Below are 14,492 nucleotides of genomic sequence, written 5' to 3'. Positions count from 1 at the left end.
TTAAGTGGTCCACTGCTTATATTTACATCTTTACTAAAATGATACAGTTAAAAATTTGACATGTGACCTTTTCTGGTTTTATTGTCTTGCCAGGAATAAAAGTCACAGAATGTCCTGATCTTCAATTTCATGGTTAAGCAACTGGTTGAAAAAAAAATGTTTTTGTCATGTCAATTTCTAACTTATTATGAGTAATAGGATAATTATACCCCTGCTTTAAAAAGTGGGGGTATACTGTTTTACCTCTGTCTGTCCCTCCATCTGTCAGTCCATCCCTTGAATATTTTTGGGTGCATCTTTCTCATGAAGAACTAAAATACAAGGATTTCTGAAATTTTGTTTCTGGGTTTATAAGAGTAAGCTATACAGTATGATGTGTTTTTAGATTCATCACTCAACAACTTTCTGTTTACCAAAAACTCAAATCATATTACACATGACATCCAAGTTAAACATTTTCTCATGAAGTACATTATAAGGATTTATGAAATTTGGTTTCACTTTCAAGGTTTATATGAATCAGCTATACCCTTTGATGTGTTTTCAGATTCATCACTAAACAATTTTCTGTATACCGAACACTTAAATCATTTTACACATGACATCCACATCGAGAATTTTCATCACTTTTTTACAGGAACTACACTACTAGGATTTCGGAAATTTGATTTCCAGGTTTATATAAGTCTGCTTTATGATGTGAGGTTTTTTTTCAGATACATCTCTCAACAACTTCTTGTTTACCGTCAAGTATTTTGGTGGGGGCATTATCAGTTTGCAGTAGCTCATAGTCACAGATTCACTAGCTATATTTGTTATATCATATGGTCTCCTTTCAAGGTCCACATGTCAGCCAGACAGGGTTCACCTGACCTCAACCAACTTCATGGATCAGAGATCAAGTTATATGATCAAGACTGTTTTCCATACTGTAAGCAGTCGGTTAACCTTGGTGTATTGAATGATAGTAAAGGTGTTCATATGTGTCTGGCTGTTATCATGATCTGTCCTTAACCTATATAACATGGTTCATTGATAAATGATAAGTTTCAGTAACTGTTGTTAGTCCACTTTTTTTTTGGTGTATGATTGTTAGATGTAACCTTGACCCTCAAAAGGTTCATCTGACCTCGACTTCATTTTCATGTTTCATTGGTCAATGTTAAATATTCCTGGTGAAGTATGTTTCTTGTATTCTACAAGTAAGAAGGTCAACTATATTTGGTGTGTTGTAAAATAAGTTTTGTTCTGTTAAATTGTAAGCAATAGTTCAACTGTCCTTGTTGTATGGAAGGAGTGTAAGGTGTATATGTTTGTCTGGCAGGTATCATCTGACCGTAAACTCATTTTTATGGTTGATTGGTCAATGTTAAGATTTCATGGATAAGTTTGTTTCGTAGATACTAAAAGCAAACGGTTAACTTTATGATAAAAGCATTATGATTGTATGGTGTACATGTCTGTCTGGCATGGTTCATCTGACCTTGACCTCATTTTCATAGTTCATGGGACAATGTTTGGTTACCTGCTTAAGTCTGTTTCTTAAAAACTATAAACAATAGGTAAAATTTATAAGGTGTATTGAATTATTTTAAGTAACACATGTATTTCCTGTTATGTTTATCTGACCTTGACCTCATTTTTTGGATCATTTGAAGTTTGTGTGATACTTGTAATAAAGCATTATATTTAAGAATATCAACATAAATCAATGGTCAGTAAAGAAGGCTTTACATTTCAGCGTGCACTCTTGTTGTACTTATAAGATAAATATGAACACTAGTTTTATATATTTACATAATTACTACACTGTTGAGGGTTAATCAAAAGCCCAGAAGTCAAAGCTTGTAAAAGCTCTTAAATTGGTAAGAGCAAAGCCTGGTCCACTAGGAGTGATAATTATGTGTCTGGAAAGGATTACACGTGTCCAAGCAATTTGAAAATCAGTTTGTCTGTTTAGTACAAAACAAGGGTTAATAATACATAATAATATAGAAATTGAATTGTTTTACATTGTCATTCCGGGCCTTGTATAGCTGACTATGCAGTATGGGCTTTACTCATTGATGAAGGCTGTGACCTATAGTTGTTAAATTTGTGTCATTTTGGTCTCTTGTGGAGAGTTGTCTCATTAGCAATCATACCACATCTTCTTTTTTATATCAACATTTTCTTATCACATTAGCAAGTTGCATTTTATTCAGCACTGTATATTTAACAGCCATCTTTTGTCATCATCACCACAAAGTTTAAATCAGTGTAAATTTCAATACCCCAAATCGCTAGTGTAATGGAAATAAAACAGTCAGTATGTGAAAATATTTTATTAATTTATTGTGATAATGTACAGTTATTAACAATATATATATTATAACAAACTATATGAACAATTTGTGTCTTTAATATCAGTCATAGACCAAAACTTTTTTTCTTTTATACATGATTGAAATGAATGTGGATTCTTTCACAGAATTTAGAAATCTAATTCTTTCCAAACCTTCAACATATTAATGAATTTGAGATTGAAAATTCAAAAATGTGTTTTATACTAAAATTCATTTTTCTGTTTGTTTAAGAGAAAATAAATAGTAAGTGGAATAAAATAAATATCTTTCTCTTCAAACAAAATTTTACTTTCATGTTTGTAAAATATGAAAATTCCATATAACAAATTAAATATCTATAATTTGCATTTAACAACCTTTATAATATTTTCAGATCCATGTGTTTACATTTAATTTACACCCCAATTCTATCACAGAGTTTGGCAGTAAATCATGTTTGCACTATTTTCAATCTAGAAAAATCCATGCCACATTATATTTAGAAAATAAAATACAGCACTGTAGGGATTATGCATTTTTAATAACCACATTGTAAAACCTCCAAGTACAAGTAAAATAGAAGGTCAACAAACAAACAGATAGCAGTCATCACAGGGCAGTCTTTTTAAAATGCCTTAATTTCATTGGTGGTCTGTGATGAAATTGACAATTGTATAGTTAATTTTTCAGTAAAATATAGAGTCTATTTCAGACTGATGATATTCATATATTTATAAATATCTCATTCATGATATGACTGGGTTGATATTTAAAACTGATAAAATATAATACCCTTACAAATATTGTGATCAACAAAATCAATGACAAATAATTCAAATCATGCATTTACACATCCCCAAGTCCATGATACACCATGATAAATGGCAAATATATGGCATGATCACATGACAAGATGACATGGCAACACAGAATGATCACATGATTGCATGGCATTTTAACCTGACAAGATGGCATGATATCATGACAAAACATTATTTTCTGATCAAGATGAAATACTGGAATAAATAATTAAACTTGAGTCATGCAGCCCACCAACTATTTAAAAACATATGTTTCTTAATAAATTAAAATTGCAATAAAATATAAACCACTATCAGCTAGATTTTAACACATCATTTAAATAAGCACTAGAAGTTTTTGGTTGTGTTGGACGTGACGTGTCCATAGCAGGAGAGAACACGGGTAGTGTAGATGATAATGGAGACGAAGGCATAAGTAAATGTCGTTCATCATGAGGTTGTCTCCCTTCGTTGTTCACATGTCTTGGTGCTGTGAATGGATTAAACACAGGTTTGTGATGTCGCTGTACGTCTGCGGCCATCTCCTCGGCAGGAAGTCTCATTGTTTGTTTGGGTGAGGATTCTGTCTCCAAGAATTTCACAAATAATTCAGAAAAGGACTGTAATAAAATATTAAAATTTATTAATATCATTATAAAATTTGTCAAATTCAAAACATATTTCCTTTCAAGTTATCTTAGCTTTTAATCCTTTTATTCTTAAACTGTAGCAATAATACATGACTTCTGTGTAAGAAATTTGTTGTTATTCATCTATTTTAAATATTTAATTTGAATTTCATTGAAAAGTTAATTAAAATCAATACACTCGAGAAGTGTTTTTGTCTGCTTTTTCAGTATAATGTGTTTCTCTCTGGTTTTTTTTTAGCTTGAAGTGTAACTTCTGTCCTTTTCAGTGTGGAGTGTGACTTTTATCTTTTCAGTGTTTATCAAAATATTTACATCTAATTTATCATTCACAAAACTATAGTAATATTTACCCTATCTGGTGTATCTGCTGCTGTGACTGTATGCCGTCTTGTGGGTGTGGTAGGGGGTGTGGCTACTGGTGTCCCTCCGAATCTTAGGAGCCCAGACATCCATCCACCTTTACCTGTGTCGCCAGTAATCTAAAAATCAAAATAAAATATATAATCTCAATCTATTCATGTACATATATTTTTTTTTAATATTTCTGACTATTAATTTTCTTTGCTTATATCTTAAAATAAGTTAAACAAAATTTTCAGCTGCAAATACTAAAATTAAGCAATTGATAACAGTTGTTTCAGTTCATATTTACGAAGCAAATTTTGTTTTCTTTTAATCAATAATGTGGTTTTTATCAAATACACTATTTATATCCATATTGATCTTTGCTTTAATTTAAGATATTTAATTATAAATAAATATCAACATATGTTACTAAAGTTAAGACTGAAGTAAACATTTAGTTTAATAGAGAATCAAAACAAGTAATTTGTTTTCCAACAAATTTTATTGTTTATTTCACAAATTCAGATAATTTTACCTTTTCAAATTCCTGTGGTGTAAAATTGAGTACACTGCCAATAGTATGAAGGACATCATCCCGTTTATTTTTAGGGGCAGTGAAATATCCAAGGAACATACTTTTAATTACCAACCTGAAATCATAAAAGATCATTCAATAATTCATAATAATTAATAAATTGTGTCTAAGCACTGATTTAATCATCTACAATTTTCTTAATTCAGATCCTTTTTAAAGTTTCTATCAGATAAAAAATGAAATCTAATGCATCTTTAACTTATACCTGGCAATTTCATGGCTTTTTGTTTTAGTAAAAAAATAAACATTTTTAAAGTTTAATATCTTCTGAAGTGAAAATTTTGCAGTTAAATCATTTTTCTAAATTTGTTTTCAATGATTTTTAAAGTGGGTCATTCCACTATGAAAAAATAATGATAGCTTACAAGTTGCTTTTTCTTTTTTTAAATTTTTCAAAACACATTGGATAATATGCTACAAGCATGAAAACTTGTCAAATAAAATTTTGAAACCATTTGTGCAAAAATGACACTTCAGCATTGACTGTTACTTACTTGTCGACCTTTGAATCTTTACTGTTCCTCAGATCACTAATTTCAACCTCTGCATTCTTTAAGGTAGCTTCACGGATTTGTACTGTATGTTAAAACAGAAATAAACATGGCAATCAACTGGATAAAACTTTTCATTTCATATTTAATACATGACTTTCAAAAAAGATATTTGTTTTTTAGTAACCCCCCCCCCCCTCCAAAAAAAAAACCCAACAACCCTGTATATCTTAAAAATTAACAAATATTAGATTTATAACAAGACAATGAACTTAAGGAAGGAGTGTTAGTAATAAAGCATATCAAACAAAGCCACACACAGCGAGCAAAAACATTATGTTGTTCAAAGTCTTCTTAGTGTTATAGTGTACATCCTCTGAGTGTTTTAGTGTACAAACTAAGAGAATTACAAAAGGTACTGAAAACAGTATACACTCAGTACCTGATGTAATACTCATGGATTATACAGTACCATGCTTCATGCTCATACGGTTACTCATGGATACTCATGCTCATGTGGTTACTCATGGATTATACAGCACCATGCTTCATGCTCATACGGTTACTCATGGATACTCATGCTCATGTGGTTACTCATGGCTACTCATGGATTATACAGCACCATGCTTCATGCTCATATGGTTACTCATGGATACTCATGAACTACAGCTCCATGCTCATACGGTTACTCATGGATTATACAGCACCATGTTTCATGCTCATACTGTTACTCATGCTGATATGGTTACTCATGCTGTTAAGGTTACTCACGGTTACTCATGGATTATACAGCACCATGTTTCATGCTCATACAGTTACTCATGGATTATACAGCACCATGCTTCATGGTCATACGGTTACTCATGGATTATACAGCACCATGCTTCATAGTCATTTGACAATCATGCTCAAATGGTTTCTCATACTGATATGGTTACTCATGCTCAAATGGATTCTCATACTGATATGGTTACTCATGCTCAAATGGTTACACAAACTGATATGTTTTCTCATGCTTACATGGTTCCTCATGCTGATTTGGTTACTCATGCTCATATGCTTACTTATGGTTACTTTTAGTTACTCATGCTTATATGGTTTCTAATGGCTTCTCACTGGTTACTCATGATGTTCAACTTCTCATGCATTCATCTCTTCAGTGCAATTTATAGACATTCATAAAACATATAGAACTCATGCTGAACTTTGTGTTATACAATTCTCATGCTAGTGTTTTAACTTCAGATAAAAATGTTTGAATGCTGATCATCTTATCTTGGCACTCTCAAGCTTGTTTCTCATGATGTTTACTTTGACTGAATAGCATATTGCATTTGCAGTGGTCCATGTTTAAAATTGTACAGCTGAATTAAAGTGGAAACCAATGCTTAATTTTTCAAAGCTGCTCAACTATGCTGAATTTGTTATCCTGGTTTCCAATACTGAATTTCTCAAGCTGGTTTCCTGCACTGCATTTCTCAAACTGGTTTATTCTTATCAAAGCCCAATTCATGCATAAGCGAGTTTTTACTTTCTGACAAACCATTCTTTTTAAATCCAGCATATCGTAACTATGGTTACTACTAAAAATGTTGTCAGCAAATAAAATCAAATGAATAGAGAATTTCATGCTACCATGCTTTGAAGATATTAGTTTTAAAATATACATATTAATTTTCCATGCCGTTATGCCAAAAAATATATCCCAAGATCTAACATGCATTTCTCAGAAATAGAATTTTAGAATAGGCTCATTTCCAAAAATCTTTACCAATATGATACTCAATAAATTTTGGCTGTTTTCTGAATAATTTTTTTTCGATAGATTTAAAAGTACAAATCACTTATTTGTAAATAAAATATGTAAAGAAACAGCATGGCAAAAATCGTCAATAAACAACAATCAAATACAGGTGTAACTACAGGTGAACCAGGTGTGTTTTGCACAGGTAAATCTTGGTAAAGGTGAAAGGGTGTGAAGTTAACATAATCTCGGCTAGTAACTTGAGATCAAAGGTCAACTCAGATTTACCAGCTGAGATTAGGCTACCAACAATCAATTAATAAAACTAAACTAGAAAAATAATTAAAAATTAAATTATCTGAAATTAAAATATAAAATATAAGGTGTTGAATATATGGGGATTGAAATGTTCTATGTCTTGTTATAAATTCTTTTGAAGCTTTTGGTTTTAAGCATCTATTAATCTAAGCACTAAAACTAGTGATTCTAATTAAAAGCTCTTGTGTTTCTATAATTCTATGAATATATGTAAGTACTATATAAGCTTTTTTATATATCTGTATGTATGTATACAGCATCTACTGAATATGTCTATACTATATAAGCTTTTGTATATATCTGTATTTATGTATACAGCATCTACTGCCTGCACGAACTGCCCCAATTCTGATTAAACAGCTGTTTGGTAAACACCAGCGAGTATCCTGAGATCTACGAGTCCTCAGGATTACCAGCTGATATTAAACAACCAGTTGACTCATGACCACCGAAGCAAGAAAATTTCAAGCAAAAATTCAAATTTTTAAATAAGCAAAGTAGGCAAGTAGCAAAAACTCCAGAACCAAATTAAGCTTTTTAAAGGTCAAAAAGGTCAAAGCGAACTGTTGCACAGATCCTGGGCAGTTTGCAGGTAGAGAGAGCTAAAAGCCAAACTACTGTTAAAAATACTTACAGTTAAAACGATTAGCAAATATAGGCAAGAAGCTAAAAAGGTTTGTGTTACTAGGCAACTGAAAATGCTCCTTATATCAATAAAAAATGTTACTTGTATCCTTTAAAAAAATAAAGTGTAATGGTTGACTGACCTTCTTCTTTGAGTGCTGCTATAATCTGATCACATTTATCTAACTGTTGATGAAGTCTGGCCGCTGCTTCTAAGCCATCTTCTGCATCTGATAATTTTTCCTGTAGTCACAAAATATATACAAGTTGTTAAAAGTAATAACATCAAAGACTATTAAAATTTATGTAAAGTGCTTGTCCTTTAAAAAATTGGATATTGTTTTTTTCATGAAATTTTGTCTTATAACAAATCCATTTTATTGGCTTTTTTTCCTATTTATTGTTTTAAAGAGAATAAATACAAGGATAAGTGTAGACAGAAAAACAAAATATAGATTGGATTTTTTTTTGGATTTTTTTGGGAGGAGGGAGTCTGTTTGTTGTTAGGTAGCCATCACATTGACCTAAACTTATTTTCTCCTTGACTTCACATGACAACACATTTCAAATAAAAGACTGTTAAAATCTTACAGAGATAAATAAATTAAAATTTGTTTTATTTTTAAATCTAAAATGTCACAAGTAAAGACTGATATACTAACCTTGACTAGTTTTAATTCTGCACTAAGTTCTGTGACTGTCTTTTTAAGTTTTTCATTCTCTCTTTGATATTTTTCTACTTCACCAGAAACCTGTGTATCTTTTTCTATTGAAAAAAAAAAGAAAGATCTATGAAAATATGCATTGCTGCTACAGTGATTATAATAAAAGTTGAAATAATTTGACAATATGTATATAAAACTAAAATTTCTTTTGCTAATAGATATAAGAAGATGTGGCATGAGTGCTTATTTTTATATATTTTTTTTTATAAAAAACCTTCGAAAATTTCCATTTACCCCAAAAAATATTTTTCAAACAAACTATATTTCAACCAATCATCTTTTCCATAAACCTACCTCTCTGAAACTGTTCTAGAACCAGTTGTAAGTTAGACAGGGAAACAGCATACTGTTGACACTGGTCCTGTAGAGAAGACAGTTGTAGATAGGCCTGATCACGCTGAGACGCTACTGTATGTAGTTGTTGTTGTAAACTCTCTACTTGATGGACAGCTTGCTGACTATAATCATAAAAAAACCACATGTTAACATAATTCTTAGACTGTTACCCCCTTCAGATGGGGCAGGAGTTTAATTTTTTTTTATGTGTATTCCATACTTTTAAAGGAAAAATACATTTTGGTTATTTTTATTCCTTGGTTAATGTCTTGATTTTTTTAATTATTTTTCTTCCCACACTACTGTGTTGCATTTTCAAAATCCTCATATATTTGATTTTTTTAGGGGCTTTTGCATTTATGATATGCAACAATTGATGGTTAATTTTACCTTGCTGACTGCACAGCTGATGAAGAAGACAAGACTTTCTCCTCAGCTGAAGCCAGACGATTACGTAAATCTTTCTCTCTCTCCTCAGACTCCAAGGCATCTTTGGTGTAAGCTTCTTCCATCTAGAAAACAAATTAAGTACCATTATTTATTATTGGCTTTGAACTAGCTGACAGTAACTGCAAGTACTCTGCGATCTGTACTTAGTGTCTACTTGTCGTTCAGAAGTATAAGTACCTTGCCACGTCCACACTGTGTTTTCTGATATACATATTTCTATTTGTATCCATCTGATGAGTTTAAACTTTTTTCAATTTGATTCTTATGTTGTTCTGTTACACCACTGTCCCAGGTTAGGGGAAGGGTTATGATGCCTCGTACACAATTGCGTTAAAAATATGTGTTCTATCTATCTTTGACCAGATACCATATACTAGTACATAAATCACCGATCCATTATAAGAGATTTGACATATATTTCTCCCTTCCATCTCTTCCATCTCTTAGATAAATGCTAACATTGTGATACACTATCTGAATATGAAATGATTGGGTCAGTATAAACCCTACATACCTGAAGAAGATGTCCTCTAAGTCTTTCCAACTCTTTAGCATATTTTACTTCCTTTTCTTTCAACTTCTGACACTGAAATATAAAGAGAAAAAATAAAAGATTTTTTTAATGTTTTCATTCATCTACAATTTAAAATATTTCTAAAAACGGCTTTTTAACCAATCTGAAGTGTTTGAATATTTTTGTGCATTTTTAAATCTTATTTGAAACCAATCAGTATCCTGGTGACCTTTCAGTATGGCGAATGATGAAAATATCTCATCACGAATTATAAGCTTCACCAGGGTCATCACAAAGGTCATTTGTGTTTTATCTAAGTTCAAAATGAGATTAGACTTTCCATGTTCCGTATCTTAATGTTGTTTTTATTTTTTTTAATTATTTTTTAATTCTGTCTCTAGAATATTATCCATATCTCCTTTTGATTTAGATTTCACCTATGTTTTTCAATACATAAAATTAAATTTCGTTTTAATTTTGTCTTTAATTAATACCTTACCTCTCTTTGTAATTCTTGTGTCTCAATCTGTCTCTGTTTCAATGCCATGATGGTCTGATGTCTTTCATGTTGTAGTTCTTTAACTTGTGCCATCACTGATTCGTTCTCCTGTAGTAACTTATTGAGTTGTCCCTCCTCATCTTTCTGACCATGGACAACAGAGGTCAGTGTCTGCATTTTCTCCTGTAAACTTTTAATCTCAAACTCTCTATCTTGAACCTCTAACGTCAGTCTGTTGTTGGATTCCTTTAACATTTGCATGTGTGATATATTATCTGATGTTTCCTTCTCTGATTTACTGTGTTCCTGTTTCAAATCTGACAGCTCTCCCTCAGCTCCTTGTAATTGGAATGTAAGAGTATCGACCTGTTTCCTCATGCTGTGAAGCTCTGCATCCCGTTTAACTATAACCTCCTCATATTCCACATTCTGTTGATGAAGTGTTGTTACTTTCTGTTCAGTTTCACGTAAACTTTCATTTAACTCTTTTAATTTTTCCTGGGTTCGTTTGAGTTCGTCTGTCTGTGTGTTATAAGAAGAGACGTCAACAGTTCCAGAAGTATTGACTTTTTGTACCATTTCTCCATATTTGACTTCTAGTTCCGTATACTTTTGTCTATAATTTATAAGTTCATTCTGAGCCTTCAACAATGCTTGTTGTTTATCCTCAAACTGTGGAGCCAAGTTAGCATATTCTTGTTGTATCTTATTATGTTTTTCCATTTCAGTGTTTATATATTGGGTCAACCTTTGAACTTCTTGGTGATATTTCAAACTTTCTTCATGTTTCTGATTAACGAACAGAACCATCTGATCTCGCTCATCTTGTAAAACTTTGAGCTGCTTAGCTAAGTTATCTTTATCTTGCATTAATGTACTGAGTTCTGATCCACTTGATGAAGATTCCTGTAAGACAGTCAATAATGTTTCATTTTTCTGTTTCAAAGATTCTACTTCAAGATCTTTATCTCGTATCAAGCGTGACAGATTCTGCATAGCTTGCTTATGCATATCGTCTTTCTCCCCATTCACATCTGGACCCTGTATCATGTCTTTCTGAAGTTTGTCTATTGCACTTTTTGAAGCTGCCACAACATTCATTAACCTATGGACCTCAGATTTTAAAGAGCTTGCTTCTCTTGATTTCTCATTCATCACTGCCATTATTTGTTCCCTTTCCATCTTTAAACTCCTGACTTCATTTTCCAACCTATGAATATCCACAACAGTCTTATCGCTTAAAGAGACAGATTTAGATTCTAACATCTTCAGTAAAGAAGCATTGTTATTCTGCAGATCGTTAATAACATCGTCTTTTTGTTTTATCAAACTTTGTAAGTTTTCCATTTCTTCGATGACATTTCGTGATTCAGTTTCTTCAAAATCTCTTCCATTTTCTTCGATATTTCTTCCAGTTTCTTCTTGAGAAGCTGATTTTCTTACCATCTCCTCACAAACTTCTTCTTTCTCTCCCTGTTCTAAAGTCCCTTTCTCCACACCTTCTATTGCTTTCTTCTCTGGATATTCCAGCGCCAAGAGAGAAAAATCGCGAACATCATCTGCTTCCAGTAGTCGCCTTCTTTCCTCGGGGATCAATAGCGTGGCCTTTTTTATTTGTTTATCAAGAAGTTCAATCTGTTGATCTTTTTCAATCAATGATTGACGTAATAGGACTAAGATACCTTCTTCTTTATTTAGTTGACTTTCTCTCTCTTTCAATAAATGTACCTGATCTTGACACTTGTCATTCAACTCTGTTATACCTGCCTTTTGGTCCTGAATAGTACTTCTTAGTAATTCAATCTCATTTTGTAACCGAGAAATTGTTTCCTTTGCCGAGTTATGTTCTGATGATAAATTTAGGCTATCTAATTTTGACTTTTCATCATTTTGTTTAAGTTCTTCAATTTGAACCATCTGTTCTTGTATTTTTGACTGACAGAGTTCATTTTCAGCTGACAAAGATAAAATATCTTCCCTCAAATCAGAGATTGTTTGTTCCTTAGCAACAAAATCAAATGAATCACATGTTGTTAAAGTTTCTGATTCACTAACAGATGCTTTTAACCGATCTAATTCATCTGTCAAATTTTTAATCACAGTATCTTTTTCTTTGTTTAGTTTTGTAAGAGTTTTAATTTCCTCAGTTACTGGTACACTAACTTCACCACCACTCTTTAAATCTTTAATCAAAGTTTCATAATATTGAACTTTCCCATCGATTGCTTCATTTAAATGTTTAACCTTATTTTCCAAAGATAGATTTTCGGTCATTAGAAATTCAACTTTATCTTCTAATTCTACTTTTAGTATGGCGACATCTTCTCTAAAGTTAATAATTTCCTCGTCCTTTCCAGATACACTTTCAGTCAGTTCTGATATCTGTTTCTCAGCCTCTTCCTTAAATTCTAAAAATTCAGTCTCAATTTTTTCTAGTTTATTATTTTTTTCTATTAACGCTAGCAATTCCTTAGTTTTTTCTTCTAGATCAGATTTCAGTTTAACAACATCTTCAGATAATTTTAGTTTTTCTAGATCATCCTTACTAGTTTCTAAAGTTTGTTTTAGCACATTATTTTCATTTCTTAAATCTGACAATGTTTGTGTACAAGATTCATATTCTTCCCTTAATTGTTTAATTTTCTGACTTTTATCATTTATATCACTATCGGCCTGAGAAAGCCTCTCTTTCATGTCCTTAACATCCATATGTAAATTATTAATAGTCATAGCACCATTATTAAATTTTTCTTTCATTTCTGTCAATTTTTTATCAGTTGTCTCCCTTTCCTCTTGTAATTTATTAACCATTTTTTCAAGTTTATCTTTTTCGGCAGTAAAATTATGACTTTCGGAGTTTAAATTGTTTATCAGTTCCTCTTTTTGTGTCAAAGTGTCTTGTAAGTCACTAATTCGTTGTAAGAAATCACTTGTTTCAGCTTCCGAACCCTGCTGAAGTTTTTCGTTAACAAAATTATATTTTTCTTCCATACTACTTATATTTTCATCCTTTTCCTTCATCTTTTGCTCTAAAGATAAGACTAATTTATCCTTGTCTTCTAAACTTTGAGCAAGTTCATCTCTTTCTCTCGTCAACCCTTCAACAGAAGACATTACCACTTTTAATTCATTATTTTTATCGTCTATAGATTTTATACGCTCAGCATTTTCTTCCTGCAATGCATGTAAACTGGAACTTAAGTCTTTAATCTTTTGGTCTTTCTCCTCAATAGATATTTTCAGTTTATTGAGACCCTCTTCTTCATCAGTCTGTCTATCATTCTTTTCTTTTTCCTTATTATCTATTTGAACTTTCAGTTTTTCCATTGTTTCCTTCAGTTCAAGTATTTGAGCTTGCTGACTGAGAATTTGTCCCTCCAGCTGCACCTTGACATTATTCAAGTCTTCTAACTCTGCAGTCTGACCTTGAACTTGCCCAGATAGCTGATCTTTAACCTCTGTAAGGTCATGTAATTCTTTTTCCTGACATTTCTTTTCTTCCATCAGTTGATCCCTGATATTTGATAGTTCCTTTACTTTTGTCTGCAAACTTTCAACTTTTCCGGACAAGTCATTTCGTATACTGATAACCTGATTCATGGCTTCCTCGTGCTGGGCATCCAGTTCCAATAAACTGGTTTCCAGATCAGTTTTTTCTGAAGCTAGTTCCTCTATAAGCTGAGATTTGTTTAACAGTTCATCTTTAAGTTTCTGTGAATCTTCACCTCCTTCAAGGTTAGATTCATTAAGTGTTTTCTCTAGACTTTCCTTTTCCATTTCCAACGAAGATATGATAAACTCTGTATTTGATAATTCTAAAAATAGATAATGTTTAAACTGCTATTTGTTGAACTATTTTGGGAAGGTAAATTTGAGTCAATTTTTTTCTTTTTTTATCCTTTAGAATGTGTACTGCTTCAAAAGATTTACATACTTTTAAAAATAAATTCACTAGTAAAAAGCTGTCATGTGCTTTGACACAAACGGTACTGAACAGTAGCTTAGAACTTAAAATCTTATTCAGATTGTCAAATTTGAATTGTCATGCATGTTATCAGTATGATTTTTTTTAAGGGG

At 31.8% G+C, this 14,492-nt stretch overlaps 1 protein-coding gene across 6 annotated transcripts in view; it reads right to left on the bottom strand.

The window, feature by feature from the left end:
• Window positions 1-2,309: 2,309 nt before the first annotated feature.
• The window catches only part of LOC134710048 (thyroid receptor-interacting protein 11-like), a 42,260-nt gene continuing 30,077 nt past the window's right edge, over window positions 2,310-14,492 (bottom strand). For all 6 annotated transcript variants that reach the window (XM_063570201.1, XM_063570202.1, XM_063570203.1 and 3 more), the window contains 10 exons: window positions 10,416-14,230; window positions 9,917-9,988; window positions 9,343-9,464; window positions 8,911-9,074; window positions 8,554-8,657; window positions 8,035-8,134; window positions 5,209-5,290; window positions 4,655-4,769; window positions 4,125-4,253; window positions 2,310-3,744 (listed from right to left, as the gene is read on the bottom strand). In XM_063570201.1, the coding sequence (XP_063426271.1) occupies window positions 3,439-3,744; window positions 4,125-4,253; window positions 4,655-4,769; window positions 5,209-5,290; window positions 8,035-8,134; window positions 8,554-8,657; window positions 8,911-9,074; window positions 9,343-9,464; window positions 9,917-9,988; window positions 10,416-14,230 (5,009 nt within the window). In that variant the 3' untranslated portion in view covers window positions 2,310-3,438. The remainder of the gene's footprint in view (window positions 3,745-4,124; window positions 4,254-4,654; window positions 4,770-5,208; window positions 5,291-8,034; window positions 8,135-8,553; window positions 8,658-8,910; window positions 9,075-9,342; window positions 9,465-9,916; window positions 9,989-10,415; window positions 14,231-14,492) is intronic.

Source organism: Mytilus trossulus, chromosome 3 (genome assembly GCF_036588685.1).
Source record: "Mytilus trossulus isolate FHL-02 chromosome 3, PNRI_Mtr1.1.1.hap1, whole genome shotgun sequence".
In the NCBI taxonomy this organism is placed as follows: domain Eukaryota; kingdom Metazoa; phylum Mollusca; class Bivalvia; order Mytilida; family Mytilidae; genus Mytilus; species Mytilus trossulus.
Note: the sequence above shows the minus strand (reverse complement) of the source record. Positions and strands in the feature narration are given on the sequence as shown.